The sequence below is a fragment of the Erpetoichthys calabaricus genome, chromosome 6, assembly GCF_900747795.2.
Source record: "Erpetoichthys calabaricus chromosome 6, fErpCal1.3, whole genome shotgun sequence".
NCBI classification, from domain to species: Eukaryota; Metazoa; Chordata; class Cladistia; order Polypteriformes; family Polypteridae; genus Erpetoichthys; species Erpetoichthys calabaricus.
The window spans coordinates 110638239-110655439 of record NC_041399.2 but is presented as its reverse complement, the minus strand read 5'-3'; the positions used below and the strand labels follow the sequence as shown (position 1 = coordinate 110655439).

Sequence of the window (17201 nt, the reverse complement as noted above, 5' to 3'; positions counted from 1 at the left end):
ATGTCAGGAATGTTATGGAGGTGAAAAGAGTGTCAGACAGAGTAATGATTATGAAGCTGGAAACTGGATGTGTGATGATGAATATTGTTAGTGCATAAGCCCAGCAAGCTGGGTGTGCAATGGATGAGAAAGAAGATTTTTGGAGTGAGTTGGATGAAGTGATGAACAGTGTACCCAAGGGACAGAAAGTGATGATTGGAGCGGGTTTCAATGGACATGTTGGTGAAGGGAACAGAGGAGACGAGGAGGTGATGGTTGTTATGGTGTCAAGGAGAGGAATGAAGAAGGTCAGAGGATAGTGGATTTTGCCAAAAGGATGGACATGGCTGTGATGAATACGTATTTTAAGAAGAGGGAGGAACATAGTGTGACGTATAAGAGTGGAGGAAGATGCACCCAGGTAGATTACATCCTATGCAGAAGAGTCAATCTGAAGGAGACTGAAGACTGCAAAGTAGTGGCAGGGGAAAGTGCAGTTAAGCAGCATAGGATGGTGGTCTGTAGGATGACATTGGAGATCAAGAAGAGGAAGAGAGTGAGGCCAGAGCCAAGGATCAAATGGTGGAAGTTGAAAAATGAAGACTGCAAGGTTGAGTTTAGGGAGAAGGTGAGACAGGCACTGGGTGGTAGTGAAGAGTTACCAAACAGCTGGGAAACTACAGCAGATGTAGTAAGGGTGACAGCAAGAAGGGTGCTTGGCGTGACATCTGGACAGAGGAAGGAGGAAAAGGAAACCTGGTGGTGGAATGGGGAAGTACATGAGAGTATACAGAGGAAGAAGATGGCAAAGAAGAAGTGGGATAGTCAGAGAGATGCAGAAAGTAGACAAGAGTACAAGAAGATAAGGCGCAAGGTGAAGAGAGAGGTGGCAAAGGCTAAAGAAAAAGCGTTTGATGAGTTGTATGAGAGGTTGGACACTAAGGAGGGAGAAAAGAACCTGTACCAATTGGCTAGGCAGAAGGACCGAGCTGTGAAAGATGTGCAGCAGGTTAGGGTAATAAAGGATAAAGATGGAAACATACTCACAAATGAGGAGAGTGTGTTGAGCAGATGGAAGGAGTACTTTGAGAGGCTTATGAATGAAGAGAACGAGGGAGAAAAGAGGTTGGATGATGTGGAGATAGTGAATCAGGAAGTGCAACGGATTAGCAAGGAGGAAGTAAGGACAGCTATAAAGAGGATGGAGAACAGAAAAGCCGTTGGTCCAGATGACATACCTGTGGAAGCATGGAGGTGTTTAGGAGAGATGGCAGTGGAGTTTTTAACCAGATTGTTTAATGGAATCTTGGAATGTGAGAGTATGCCAGAGGAGTGGAGAAGAAGTGTATTGGTGCCAATATTTAAGAATAAGGGGGTTGTGAAGGACTGTAGTGACTACAGGGGGATAAAATTGATGAGCCACAGCATGAAGTTATGGGAAAGAGTACTGGAAGCTAGGTTAAGAAGTAAGGTGATGATTAGTGTAGCAGTATGGTTTCATGCCAAGAAAGAGCACCACATATGTGATGTTTGCTCTGAGGGTGTTGATGGAGAAGGTATAGAGAAGGCCAGAAGGAGTTTCATTGTGTCTTTGTGGACCTGGAGAAAGCATATGACAGAGTGCCTCGAGAGAAGTTGTGGTATTGTATGAGGAAGTCGGGAGTGGCAGAGAAGTATGTAAGAGTTGTACAGGATATGTACGAGGGAAGTGTGACTGTGGTGAGGTCTGTGGTAGGAGTGACGGATGCATTCAATGTGGAGGTGGGATTACATCAGGGATCGGCTCTGAGCCCTTTCTTATTTGCAATGCTGATGGACAGGTTGACAGACGAGATTAGACAGGAGTCCCCGTAGAGATGTGCTCTAGAGAGGAGAGGAATGAAGGTTAGTAGGAACAAGATAAAATACATGTGTGTAAATGAGAGGGAGGTCAGTGGAATGGTGAGGATGCAAGGAGTAGAGTTAGCAAAGGTGGATGAGTTTAAATACTTGGGATCAACAGTACAGAGTAATGGGGATTATGGAAGAGAGGTGAAAAAGAGAGTGCAGGCAGGGTGGAATGGGTGGAGAAGAGTGTCAGGAGTGATTTGTGACAGACAGATATCAGCAAGAGTAAAAGGTAAAGTCTACAGGATGGTAGTGAGACCAGCTATGTTATATGGGTTGCAGATGGTGGCACTGACCAGAAAGCAGGAGACAGAGCTGGAGGTGGCAGAGTTAAAGATGCTAAGAGTTGCGTTGGGTGTGACGAGGATGGATAGGATTAGAAACGAGTACATTAGAGGGTCATCTCAAGTTGGACGGTTGGGAGACAAAGTCAGAGAGGCCAGATTGCGTTGGTTTGGACATGTGCAGAGGAGAGATGCTGAGTATATTGGGAGAAGGTTTATGGATGTGTTGAGAAAGGACATGCAGGTGATGGGTGTAACAGAACAAGATGCAGAGGACAGAAAGATATGGAAGAAGATGATCCACTGCGGCAACCCCTAACAGTAGCAGCCAAAAAAGAAGAAGAAGAAGCTTATAGGGGGGTATGACAGAATCACCCATTACTTATGTAGGCATGTGAAATCTACTATTTATTCAAATAAAAAAAAAAAAACTTGTAGGAATTTACTATTATTTGACTAAATAGGTTTGGTTCCTACATAAATTAATATTAATTGGCCAATCCATCTTCCTTAGGCTTCCATGTTATCAAAATTAACCAGTTTTTCAACAAATGCAGTTCATGATGAGAACTGCCATCTTGAGGTCTAAGTGTTTAAAGTTTGGGCCACTCAAGGAGAGTAGGAGACTTGACCCAAAGCCACTTTGACATTATTTTGGCTGCATGGTTCTGTCCACGGTCATGCTGAAAGGTCAACTGTCATCCCCAGTCTGTGGTGTATTCTTACACTTGGACAATCCGCCCACCCACCCCAAGGTGTGGAAGAAAATTATGAATACAGACACCCCCACTGGAATTCCCTGATTTAAGCAATAAAACACAAGCTGGAGAAAGCGTCAATAATTATTCTTTATCTAAAACTCAGAAGAGGTAACAAGTGCATTACATGTTAGCCACATGTTAGTCACAGGCTACAAAGTAAAAAGTGTCCGTCCATCGATTAAGTTACTACTCAAAAAAAGGAATTCATTATATAATCAGAAAACGTTTAACATGATTGGTTACACCCAGTTGCTAGCGGGACATGGCAGATGTTGATACCTTAAATGACCACAATGTGATTGACAGTCCTGTTTGCTTAGGATGTACATGACATTTTAAATGTATTATTTTTATTCTTATTTTAGGAGATGTGTGAATTTCTCCACATACACCTTGTTTCTCATGGTTTAAAATAAAAGAACAATGGCCTATACAGTATATACTGTATATTATGATCCAGCTGGGTACAAAAACAGGAAACTTAGTACTAATGAAGAATGGTTATGCCATACATATAATATATTTCTTTTAAGGGGTTATATAAAATAACAAGAAATACATTTATCATAGTGAATAATAAAATAACAGCATCAGCTTTTAAGCATTAACTCAGAAGGATATGAGACTCAGGCACATGCCAGGTGCACATTGGAGCAGGGTTTAAATTCAACTCTTACACAGGACCTCTTTGATTCTGCCTGCCTTCGTCCTTCCCTCAATTCTGACCAGTCTCTCTATCCCTGCCGCTGAGAGCCATCCCCATACTTCATCATAGGAATCTTATTAGGAAGGTGATGGATGAGCAGTGCCTTGTCTTTACCAGACATAGTGCTCGCAGTTCTTTCCAAAGAGTTCCATTATGTCTCATTAGAACATTAGAACAATCTGAACGAGAACAGGCCATTCAGCCCACCAGTCCAATCCACTTAATTCTTCTAAAAAACACTCTAAAAAAGTCTAGTTCTGAAAGTCCCTGAAGTCCTACTGTTTACCACACTACTTGGTCGCTTATTCCAAGTGTCTGTGGTTCTTTGTGTAAAGAAAAACTTCCTAATGTTTGTGCAAAATTTACCCTTAACAAGTTTCCAACTGTGTCCCCGTGTTCTTGATGAATTAATTTTAATGTCACAGTCTCAATCCACTGTACTAATTCCCTTTGTGATTTTAAACACTTCAGTCATGTCACCTCTTAACCTTCATTTTCTTAAAAGGCTCAGCTCTTTTCATCTTTCCTCATAACTCATCCCCTGTAACCCTGGAATCAGCCTAGTTGCACTTCTCCTGACTTTCTCTTATGTTGCTTTGTCTTTATGGAGACCAAAACCTCATACAGGACTCCAGATGAGGCCTCACCAGTGTGTTATAAAGACTTGAGCAGAACCTCCTGTGACTTGTACTCCACACATCAAGGCGCTATATAACCTGACATTCTGTTAGCCTTCTTAATGGCTTCTGAACACTGTCAGGAAGTTGATAGCTTAGAGTCCACTATGACTCATAAATCCTTCTCATAAGGTGTACTCTTGATTTTCCGACCACCCATTATGTATTCATTGTAGGTCATTGAGCTAAAATTGATGGGTCAAAATGGTAAATTTATCCATTTTAAACAACATTAACAACGCAATAAACTGCAGAAAGTCAAGGAGTCTCAATACTTTATGAATCCACTGTATATTGTAGTGAGTTCTTTTTCTCACTAGAGATCTTGAAATAATAAATGATAGGCAGACTCATGCAAAATTATTTAAGGATGCTCGGATCAGATTTTGTAGGGGCAATAACAATCACTGATTTCATGTTACTACACTCTTAGAAGTAAAGATGCTAGAGTGTTTTTCCAGAGAATGACTTACCATTTTTGATTCCCCAAAGACCAAACCACAGGAAGGTTCCAGAAAGATTCATTACTTATTTAGCTCAGTGACATTCTCCATAAAGTAAATAACAATGAACACTGTAGATCAGGGGTGTCCAACTCCGGTCCTGAATGGCCCCCAGTGGCTGCAGGTTTTCATTCTGATCCTTTTCTTAATTAGTGACCTGTTTTGCTGCTAATTAACTTCTTTTGAATTAATCATTTTAATTGACTTGTTTTTTGCTTCATTTCTTTCTTTAAATGGCACCCAAACAGAAGTGAAACATGAAGTGAGTAAGCCAACATAAAGACCAACTAAGTCAGGGCTGAAACTCCAAACAATTTCACTCCAACCAGTTGCTTAATTAGGTTCTGAGTCTTGTCATTAATTAAACTCATTCTTTAATTCCATGGCTTGTTGCTGCTCTCATTGTGCAATAGCACACATGTCCAAAATTAAGGATTTTCTCTTTTCTAAGAGCACTGTTCAAATGTTTTGGGGACCTGAGCAGATCAATGTTCCTGAGACCTTCACCTTTCTTTATTTTCAGATATTGTATGTGTTATGTTGTCAGAAGGTAAAATGAAAAGACTCGGTGCTGAAAAGTTAAAGATTTAATACAACATCTGGAAGCAACAACAGGAAACAATTAGTCCTCCAAACATTTTTACATTTTTCCTCATCACTCTCTTCTTTTACATCTTTACAATCTCCACCTAGTAGCCCAAGTACAGAACATAAAAGTATGACGGACACAGTTTGCTGGTCATGTTTTGGCTCATTTTGTACCTCATTATTGCTTGGCTGTTAATTAAAGAAAAAGAAATAACTGAGGGGTCTGAGTCTTCAAGAACAAAGCAAATAAAATGAATTCAAAAGAAGCCGATTAGGAGCAAGAACAGATCACTAATTAAGAAAAGGGTTTAGAATGAAAACCTGCAGCCACTGCGGCCCTCTAGGACCTGAGGACCCCTGCTGCAGATGGTAACAAATATGTGAAATACCACTGGCTCATCATGATTTTAAAAGGACTCTCACTGCATACAATAACACAAGCTAAGTCCAGCTTTTCTTAATCTGTTTGTGTCCTGTTAGGTTGCCTAACATACATTAAAAATGTTAGTTTTTTTTATTTTTTACATATTAGGACATTTTTCAAAGAACAAACTTCATATCCAAAGAACCCATCCCAGAGCAGAATGGTACTTTGTCAAACTATGGGTCTATGAAGAACCACACAACCCAGTAAAGAACCATTAAATGCCATTAAAGAATCATGTTTTTAAGAATGTACAATTGGCTCACTCCAATTTGTTTTCTTTGCCTTTTATTTATTTTTTCTCATTAAGCTCCTGTATAATTAGATATGTACAAGCCTTATATTCTATATTAAAGTGATACTTTTACAATTAAACTGCAGACTACTTGAGTTACATGGTCATTTTTTTATTAACAAAATGAAACTTTGTAGGCTTATTGTTCATTGACCATAATACTATAGTAAAGCATCTACAAAAATACTTACTCATATTTACATCTCTTACCAAAACTGTTCTCCCCCAAACTGCTCAGTCTGGCCAGGTGACCAGCTCAAAAAAGAGGTCTGGTTGTTCCAAACTTGTTTCATTTTAGAGCTATGGGACGCCACTGAGCTCTTTGGGACCTTCAGGGCTGCAGAAATGTTTTCCTTTCTCCAGATCTGAGCCTCAATACAATCCTTTCTCTGAGCTCTGCTGGCAATTCCTCTGACTTGGGTTTCACTCAACTGGTGAACCTTCTGTGGACAGTTGTGTGCCATTTTTAGTCCAGTCAATTGAATTGATGGCAGGTAGATTCTAAACAATAAATAAATAAATAAATAAATAAATACAGTGGATAGAATGGGATGCACCTGAGCCAAATTTCATGAATCATAGTAAAAGGTCTGAATACATGTGCCAATGTGATATTTCTGTTTTTCACATTTATTTATTATTTTCTTAATAGGTCAGCAAATAATTTCTAAAATCCTGTTTTCTCTTTTATGATTCTGGGGTGTTAAGCATTGCTTGTTGTGGGGAAAAATAATGAATTGATAATGATTTTAACACAATGCTGCAACAGAAAAAAATGTGTTAAGAGTGAATGTTAGAGAGACAGCAATAATTAAGAGACACGGCTCACATTTCAAGGTGCACCTCCCAGCATGCACGAGAGCACATATTATGGGATGTTAGCGGAGATGTAAGATTCATGTGTGTTTGTTTTTTCTTGTTTGTTATTTTCCTTAAAGAGTTATAATAATGGCAATAGCTGTGAATTTATAATACAGTATACCAAATCAGTCAAGAAGTGTGTGCTAATGAATCAAAATCAAAATCAAAAATCAAAATCTTTATTGTCATTGTAGCAATGAGACATTGTACAACGTAATTTTCCAGTGCAAAAAAATAAAATAAAATGAAAAACAAAATTACCCAAGTTAAAACTAATAAAATAAGTACCAAAATAGTCCATAACAGTAGAACAATGTTTTCCACTTATACATACATTATATTGCACTTGTCCCTTATCCAATGTTAACTTAGAGCTGTTGGCCCTAGTGTGTGCTTGGTGTGTGGGTGTGTTTGTGTGTGTCCTGCGGTGGGTTGGCACCCTGCCCAGGATTGGTTCCCTGCCTTGTGCCCTGTGTTGGCTGGGATTGGCTCCAGCAGACCCCCGTGACCCTGTGTTCGGATTCAGCGGGTTGGAAAATGGATGGATGGATGGATGTATTGTAAACATGGGAGTGTCAGGATCTGTGCTGGTATCCAGAATGTTGCCGGTCTGAATCCCCGTCACAAAGTGGTGTAGTGGTGTCTGGAGAAGTGGGTACTGTATACTATAAATTTAGCCCCCAAATTTTTTAGAGGCCTACACAGCAAAAGAAAAAAATGCCCCGTTATTAATAGTGACAGTCTTACATATTTAGGTCCCACTAGAAAGGGACAGTACTATTTACATCTGCTGCCTGCCTTCATTCACTTCAAGGATCATTATGAGATCAACAAACCAGAGATGCAGATTTTGCAGATATGTCTGGTTCATAGATTACAGAGTGATTCAACTGCATAATGCATACATTTTCTTAGTCCATGGGGAAAGCAGATTCTTTTGTAAATAGTGTCTTAGAATATCTAATCTGCAACAGATAGTGAAGGCCAGAGAGTGACACAATTATAAAATTAAAATGATTTGTCAGTGGCAGTATGCGAAAATTACTGGTGGTACAGAGACCCATTTCATTAATAGTAGATAAATTTAACATGAAGATAAAGCCTTTTCAGTCAGAGATACATTTATTTTTACAAAATTTAAACAGCTGATTTTCAAAATAAAATACTTGAATGTGACCATTCTGAATATTCATTAACTATGACAACAGAGAGCAATAACAAGTAATGTAATTTTTCATACTTTGGCAATGCATCCTTGTTCCTGTTTCACCTAGTGTAAAAAAGAAAAACACCCATCATACTCTTTTCAAGTAAATTCAAAACCCAATCCATCCATCCAGCCATCCATGCATCCATTATCCAACCCGCTATTATCCTAACACAGTGTCATGGGGGTCTGCTGGAGCCAATCCCAGCCAACACAGGGAGCAAGGCAGGAAACAAACCCCGGGCAGGGTGCCAGCCCACCGCAGAAATCCCAGTCCTAAAACTGAAAATAAAAGAAATAATTTGGGTTGGGTATCAAACATATATGTGTACAAAAATATCACATTATATTATGTAACAATACATTCACAATAATGTGTTACAAACTTACAATATGTAGTTAATAATACACAAATATATATGCTATAAATATATATATATGTATTCCACCTCATTCATGAAGATGAATGTGATATACAGTACTTTCTCAATACAATGAAGAATATCTAAATAAGTGCTTACATTTTTGGCTCAAGAGAATTAACACCAGGTACTTAGATAAGTAGTGGTATACTTATATAAACATCAAATAACACATTACAGATAAGAACACAAGATTTATAGTCAAAACAGATTTGTAAACCTGTCCATAGCTTGTCTAGGTTTTCACCTTGCACTGCCTAGAACGCATAGAACTAGCAGTACGATGGCTCATCAGCCAGATCCTTTAATATTTTTGAGGTGCAAACTTGGAAGTAGGGGGGCTGTTGATGTTAATCATCATCAAGTTTGATATGTTTGAAACCAGTAGGACATCCCTTTTGTCTGTGTTTATATTGCTCATAAGGCTAAAGTTCCTCTCACAGTCTGCTGTTCTGACAGGGAATGTTTTCATACAGTTAATGAGTGGTTTTAGGTCCTTGGATTTACTGTTGGGCTCTTCCAGCAAGTCCTGCATCCCATTCAGTGCTTGGTCTTTGCATAAGTTAAATCACTTGCAGAGTCTCTTAATTTGTTCTTCGCCTTGGCAAATGCTGGGGTTTGACGGCCATTTACTCTGATCAAGGATGCTGAGGTCCTTGATAATCTCATCTTGAAAAGACAAGCGTTGTTCAAGATTGTTCACAATGCTTTGCAGGAATTGTCTGGGATGGATAGAGATGAGCTTTGCATTTTGTTTCAAGGCAACAGACCGATACATTCCCCTGTCTTTTGCTTCTAAAGCCTCACTATATTTTTGCCCTGGACTCTCTTTAAATGAATGTATCACTCTTATTGTGCATGTTAGTAGATGGTCTGCTCTAAGGAGAGTAACAGAACGACCCTGAATTTCCTGTGACAGGATGCTTAGTTCATAGAGTGTGTCATACATGAGCCCAAGATCACACAGAAATTCAGGACTTTGAACACGGTCTAATAGACCTCTGTACATTTGCTTCTCTTTGTTGGATCTTGTCTCATCATGACAAGCACTCTTAAAGTGCTGCACAAGAGCTCCCAGTGATGTTCAAACTGCACGGACAGTCTGAAAGCTACTGGCCACCCAGCGTACATCTAAAACTCTGCCAATACCAAGAAGGTGTGAGTCTACTTCAGCTGCTGCATCTTTAAGTTCATGCTCGTTTTTGTTTGACGTACTATACAGAGAGTACAGCTTCTGCATAAAAAGATTTAAAGTGATTGACAGAGTTTACCTCATCAACTGCATCTGACACAGCTAGCTCAAGTCTATGGTTCATGCAGTGCTATACAAAAAGCTTTGGGAATTTTGAGGTCAGCCTTGTTGCTACACCTGACTTTTTTCCTAACATGACACTGGCTCCATCACATACAAATGTCACCCAGTTTTCATGAAGCCATTCCTCCATAAAGCCAGCATTAGTTAAGCAACTGAGTAAAGCCTCTGCTATGCCATCAGCTCTCTGATTTTCAAGTTCAACAAGTTCAAGGAATATGAATTCAGGACTGTTTTCCACAATTGATGCTTTCACAGAAACAGTCATGAAAGCTTTGCGATTTAAAGAAGAGGACTCATCAACTAGGACTGCCAACTTACTTGATGATGCTATTATATTACTGACAATTTTTTTGTTAATCTCATTAGCAACATGCTTGATTGTTTGTGTTGCACTGTAATGTGAATGAAGTACTGAGCCCATCTTTATGCCATTCAATTCCGGCAGTTCAATGAGGCTCTCGTGGTCAGCAAAAGGTCCATTCCTTTTGGCTAAATGGTAGGCTGTTCTGAACACAGCTTCGGTTTCTTTCATGTAGGACTCTGTCATGGCCTCCATTGCATTTTCAATGGTCGCTTCTTTCTGTTGCTCTTTTATCTTCACAGCTTGAATGTGTGTATAATATCGGATTACGACACACAGACGTTGATATGATTCTTAAATATAGTTTTTAATAACTGTAAAATCGTGTCAGTTTCTCATTAGGTTCTCTCCGTAAGTAATAGAAAACAAAAACCTTTTTTTAAGAACTTCCTTTTTCCTTCTAAAATCCCACCCACTAACACTCTACAGGAAATTACCAACAACAGGAATGTCAATCAACATCAATATAAATTTAAGTTGTTACTGAACATACAAATACACAACACTCCTTTCCCCCAGTTTTAAATATCTTTGTAATGTTTTGGCCTAACAAGAGCTCTACGGGGTCTTAATGACACCATAGGCTACGGGGTCTTAACATCTACAGATGTACCAGTTTCAGGGGTTGGTATCACTACTGTATCATTATTTGTAGTAGATTCAAAAGAAGTTGGTATTTCTGGGCTACTAGGAGGCTGCGGAACAGTGGTAGCTGGCTGCTGCAATGACTCTGCTTCGGGCACTGGTCCTTCATCCATCATCCGCTCTCGAAGCTGATCAACATGACGACGGCAAATGTGTCCATCTTCTGTTTGCACACAGTAAGACACAGGGCCAGTTGCCTCTTGCACTACTGCTGGCATCCATCGTGGTTCTCCTACAAAATTGCGTGCATATACTGTCTGTAAGGGTCGAAATTGCCTAAACACACCCCCCTGCTTTTGTGCTAGTTCCTCTTGCTTCATATGCATGTCAGCTTAAATGTCTGGGTGAAGGCAATCAAGTGCAGTGGTCAGTCATCTTTTCATTAGCAACTCTGCCAGACTCTTCCCTGTGGAAGAGTTGGGCATGGTGTGCTGAGATAGCAAAAATCTTGCAAGGTGTGCTTGCCAATTACCAGCTATGATTCTCCGTAGAGCATCCTTTGTTGTCTGTATCATTCGCTCTGCTTGCCCATTTGGGGATGGATGATAGGGGGCCGTTGTCACATGCCAGATCCCATTTCTTTCTATGAACTCTTTGAATTCAGCAGATGTAAATGCCACACCGTTGTCTGAGACAATAATATCTGGCAATCCATGTGTAGCAAAGATAAGGTGCAAAGTGTCGATGGCAGCACTTGCAGACATGGAGCGTAGAAGAGACACCTCCAGCCACTTGGAATGGGAATCTACCAAAATAAAGAAGACCTTTCCTTGAAATGGTCCAGCAAAATCAATGTGGATCTGAGACCAAGCCTTAGTTAGCCATTCCCAGGGATGAAGTAGTGCCCTTGATGGTGCATGCCGTGACTGTTGACATGTTGTACAACACTTTACAGTTTTCTCTATTTGTCCGTCCATTCCTGGCCACCATACATAACTTCCAGCCAGAGCCTTCATGTGGACTATGCCAGGGTGGGAGTCATGAAGTAGTTTAAGTACATCCTCCCGTGCTAAAACAGGTACTACAACGCGACTACCCCATAAAACACAACCCTTGTGAGTTGAAAGTTCATTACGTCTATTGGCAAAGGGTATGAAATCATCACCTGGGACTTCATGGGGCCAGCCATGCAAAAGCCAGTGCAGCACACGAGACAGAACTGGATCCTTCTGAGTAAGTGCAGCAATTTGGGTAGCATGAATAGGTGCATTAGACACAGACTCCAAGAGCAGAACCTCAAGAGGAGGTGGTGTATCAGCCATAGGATGTGCTATAGGCAAGCGGCTCAAGGCATCGGTGGCTGTCAACTCTTTTCCTGGTCTGTAGCACAACTGATAGTTGTATGCACCCAACAAGAGACTCCAGCGAAGCATACGAGGTGACAAGATCTGTGGCATGGGTTTAGAATGATATAGAAGACCAAGGAGCGGCTTGTGGTCTGTGCAAATCGTAAACTGACGCCCCTGCAAGAACTGATGAAATTTTTTTACACCAAAAATAACAGCAAGAGCTTCCTTATCTATTTGAGCATAATTACATTCAGTGGCCGACAGTATCCGTAGAAGCAAAACTAATTGGGGACTCCATACCATCAGGCTCCACATGGCTCAGTACAGCTCCAAGGACGTAAGGAGAGGTATCACATACCAATACAAGAGGCTTCTTAACATCATAGTGCACAAGCAGTCCATCTGCTTTGAGTAGTGCTTTTGCCTGCTTATAAGCTGTGTCATGGGCAGCAGCCCAGTGCCATACCGTTGACTTGTCAAGAAGTCTGTGTAGTGGTTCCAGAATGGTGGCCTTGTTTGGAAGGAAACAACTGTAAAAATTCAAAAGTCCCAGAAATGCCTGAGGCTGTGTCTTGTTGCGCGGAGCTGGTGCATTCATGATAGCTTCCACCTTCTCACTGGTGGGATGGATGCCCTCTTTATCTACTCTGAATCCGAGAAACTCCATTTCACTAGCAGCAAAAACACATTTGTCCTTTTGAAGTCTAAGTCCAACTTCAGTGATTCGACATAACACTTTCTCCAAACGTGCATCGTGCTCCTCTGGAGTTTTCCAGGTGATTAAAATGTCATCCAGGTATGGCTGTACACCTGGAATACCTGCCAGCAGAGTATCCATAAACTGCTGGAAAATGGCAACAGCTGTAGAGACCCCAAATTGCAGCCGTTGAGCACGGTACAGCCCCCTGTGCATATTAATTGTTCACTACTCAGCTGAAGGTTCATCAAGAACTAGCTGCTGGTAAGGCTTGTTTAAGGTCTAATTTAGTAAAAATGACACCCCCCGCCAGTGTGGAGAACATCTCTGCAACAGTTGGTAAGGGATAAACATCAAGTTTTACTGCTGTGTTAACAGTACATTTGTAATCACCACAAATTCTTCAACTTCCATCCCTTTTTGTGACAGGGACAATGGGTGTTGCCCATTTTGAGTGTCGCACTGGTACAAAAATGCCTTGCTCAACCAGATCATCTAATGCCTCATCAATCCTCTGCTTAAGAGCAAAAGGTACAGGGCGAGCCTTAAAGAATTTTGGTGAAACTGTAGGGTCCATTTCAATTGAAATGGGTGGTCCTCTACATGTGCCGATTTTCTGGAACACTTCTGTATACCTTTCCAGGAGGGCTGTCACATAGTGCTACTGAATTATGTGCACCCCTGTTAATTCTGTTCCAAGTGTTTCAAACCAGTCTCATCCTAACAAGCTAGTACCCTGGCCTCGAACAACAAGAAGTGATAAGGCAGTCTTTTTATGGCGATACTCAACCTGAACTTTGATCTTACCTAGCACTTGGAGTGGGGCCTGAGACCACTGCTGCAATATACCATCTGTACGTACCAGTGGAGGTGGATTATTTGGCCACAGCTGTTTGTAAGTATCTATACTAATAAAAGGCAAAGCCCTCACTGACTGACTGACTGACTGACTGACTGACTGACTGACTGACTCACTCACTCACTCACTCACTCACTCACTCACTCACTCACTCACTCACTCACTCACTCACTCACTCATCACTAATTCTCCAACTTCCCGTGTAGGTAGAAGGCTGAAATTTGGCAGGCTCATTCCTTACAGCTTACTTACAAAAGTTAGGCAGGTTTCATTTTGAAATTCTATGTGTAATGGTCATAACTGGAACCTCTTTTTTGTCCATATACTCTAATGGAGGAGGCGGAGTCACGTATCGCGTCATCACGCCTCCTACGTAATCACGTGAACTGAAAACAAGGAAGAGACTTACAGCACGACTCTAACGTGGGAACGAAGGTAAATGACGTTAATTGTTGAGTGTCTTTTAATACTGTGTAAGCATACATATTAACACATGTGCAATTAAACGTGTACATTTACGGGGTGATTTCTCCAGCTTAAAAGCTCGCCTTTTATTAAAAAGGAAAATGCAAACTGTTTTCATTCTGAAGGGCACAAACCACGTTGGATTTCAGCCGTTAAACGCGCAAAAATGTCTGTACACCAGATAAATAAGCGCAACATATTATCAGTTGTATTGTATGCTTACAATACATATAGAAATGTGTTAATCGTTAACTAATAGTATGGGATGGTGTTTTTTGACTCGCACCTTGATTTAAACGATTCCATGTCTTGGTGGGTTTGCGTAGCTTATTGTCAATATCTTTACACCTGTTTTTAAGACTTATTGACTGAAATGGGCTTTCATGAAAAAAGTTAGGGCTTTGCTACAGGATACACCCTCCACAAGTTAAGGAAATAAAAATAAAGGTATATATTTCTGTTTTATTTAAACCTTTTAAGTTTGTATGCATAGCCCCATTTCGCTGTTTTAGTTTTTTTTTCTTTCTTCAGTAATATTTAATCTCCTTAAAGAAAAACAACATATGCATTTTACTTTTTTTGTATCTCTTTAGTAATATTTTAGTGTAAAAGGATTACCAGTATTTAAACCTTTTATGTTACTTTATAAAGTTATTTTACACAATGTTGAAAAATTAATAAGAAAGCTACATATTTTGGCAGCTGCTGCTTTCATTTTCAATGGAATAAAAAAAGCTCTCCAAGAGAAAACCTCAATGAAGAAGAAACAGTTTACACTATCTAAAAAGGAGAAACCCTCATTTATAAAGGTTTGCTGCAGATGACTTAACTGAAAATAAATGAATAGTTCCTATGTGTATAATACATATTTATCTATTTGACTTATGCCTTTATTCCAGCAACTTGCAACATCTGAGGTACAATTTGTTACATTACTTTTGTTTTTTGCAGCACAGGCAGGTGAAGTGACTTCCTCAGGGTCACACAGTGGTGTCAGTACCAGGATTTGAACTGACAAGCTCCGGGTTTGCTGAAATATTACTGAAGAAAGAAAAAAAATGAAAACGGGCAAATGGGGCTATGCATACAAATGTCCATCCATCCATTATCCAACCCGCTATATCCTAAATACAGGAGCCAATCCCTGCCAACACAGGGCACAAGGCAGGAAACAAACCCTGGGCAAGGTGCCAGCCCACCGCAGGGCGCACACACCCACACACACCCACACACCATGGACAATTTAGAATCGCCAATGCACCTAACCTGCATGTCTTTGGACTGTAGGAGGAAACTGGAGTACCCAGAGGAAACCCAGACAGACACGGGGAGAACATTCAAACTCCAGGCAGGGAAGCGAACCCGGGTCTCCTAACTGGCATCTTTCACTACGCCACCATACCGCCCGCATACAAACTTAAAAGGTTTAAATAAAACAGAAATATATACCTTTATTTTTACTTCCTTAACTTGTGGAGGGTGTATCCTGTAGCAAAGCCCTAACTTTTTTCATTAAAGCCCCTTTCAGTCAATAAGCCTTAAAAACAGGTGTAAAGCTAAACTTGCAGCACCGCTATTCAATTACACTTGCCTAACGCCTCTCCTAAGGGGAGATACTGTGGGATCTGGGCATCCGTCAAAGCACCAATCACAGGCCCGATTAGAAAGTGGGAAGCTGTGATTTGTCGTCTCCCTCCCATGTAACAATCACAGCCCGTGTTACAATGCACTATGTATGTATGTGTATATGTATATATGTGTATGTGTGTGTGTATGTATGTGTGTATATGTATGTGTGTATATGTATGTGTATATATGTTGATATGTGTGTGTATATATATATATATATATATAATATGTGGATGTGTATATGTATATACAGTATATATGTATATATATGTATATATAGATATTATATATATGTATATATGTTGTGAAGGATTGCCGGCTTTCTACTCCGGCCCTCACCCCCAGGCTGCCAGGAGAGCTCTCCCGACAGCATGAATGTGCCCCGAATTCCAGCAGGGCATTATGGACTCTGTAGTTTATATGCACAGCCCTGCTGGATACCATGGGGGCCTCCAGGAGTCGCTGTAGGGAGGTTGTCGGACTCTTATGTGCCCTATAACCCGGAGGTGCGTCATGATCACATGACAGGAAGAAACGACGTGCCTCCGGGGTGAAGAAGAGTTTTTATATGACCCGGAAGTGTTCCTAGTCACGTGGACAGAGAGGGCGAAACACTTCCGGATCAGGACTATAAAAGGACTATGGGAAATCCCAGACGTCGAGCTGAGCTGGGTGGAAGGGTGGCAAAGCGTCTGGGAGTGTGGAGGATTGATTATTGTGTATTATTGAGTATTGTGGAGAGGAGGGTGCTTTGTGCACTTTATTATTAAAATAAATATTCATATTTGGACTTTTACCTGGTGTCTGGAGTCGAGTCTGAGGGTTCAAGGGGTCACGGAGACCTCAATCTATCACAATGTATATGTATATATATGTTTACATAACCTCTTTAATACACTACTTCTCCGCTGCGAAGCGTGGGTATTTTGCTATCATTACTAATTAAACTACAGGCTGATCCAGAATCAACTTCAATTCTTAGTTGCTGGCCATTCAGTGAAACTGTAGTCTTATATGCGGGCTTCTTGCGAGTTGTGTGTTCCATTTGTGTACTATGTACCACATACTCATCCTGGGCATTCACTGTGACTATACTGGTTTCTTGTGTCTGTAATGCTGTAGTTTCTAGATCTGAAAGTAGTTGAGTAGAGCGTGCCTTTTTAAATGTTAATGAGCTAAATGTCCTCTTTTCTTGCAGTAATGGCACACAGATGTGTTAAATTTACATGCTGTAGCTGTATGAGTCCCACCGCATCGGAAACACTTTCTGCCATCACTTTCTTGTAATACAGATGGTCTTGTTTTCTGAGCTGTATTAGATTTAATCATTTTATGTACCTTTGCCAC

At 40.5% G+C, this 17201-nt stretch overlaps 2 protein-coding genes across 2 annotated transcripts in view; both read left to right on the top strand.

Annotated features, from left to right (window-relative positions):
• Positions 1–17201, top strand: part of LOC114653490 (nephronophthisis 3) — an 838883-nt gene that overhangs the window by 187274 nt on the left and 634408 nt on the right. The gene's annotated exons all lie outside the window — the stretch shown is intronic.
• On the top strand, positions 144–1287 carry LOC127528352 (uncharacterized). Its single transcript, XM_051928833.1, has 2 exons — positions 144–1104; positions 1161–1287. Exons 1-2 carry the CDS (start codon positions 317–319, stop codon positions 1210–1212), a joined length of 840 nt encoding a protein of 279 aa, XP_051784793.1. The 5' UTR covers positions 144–316; the 3' UTR covers positions 1213–1287.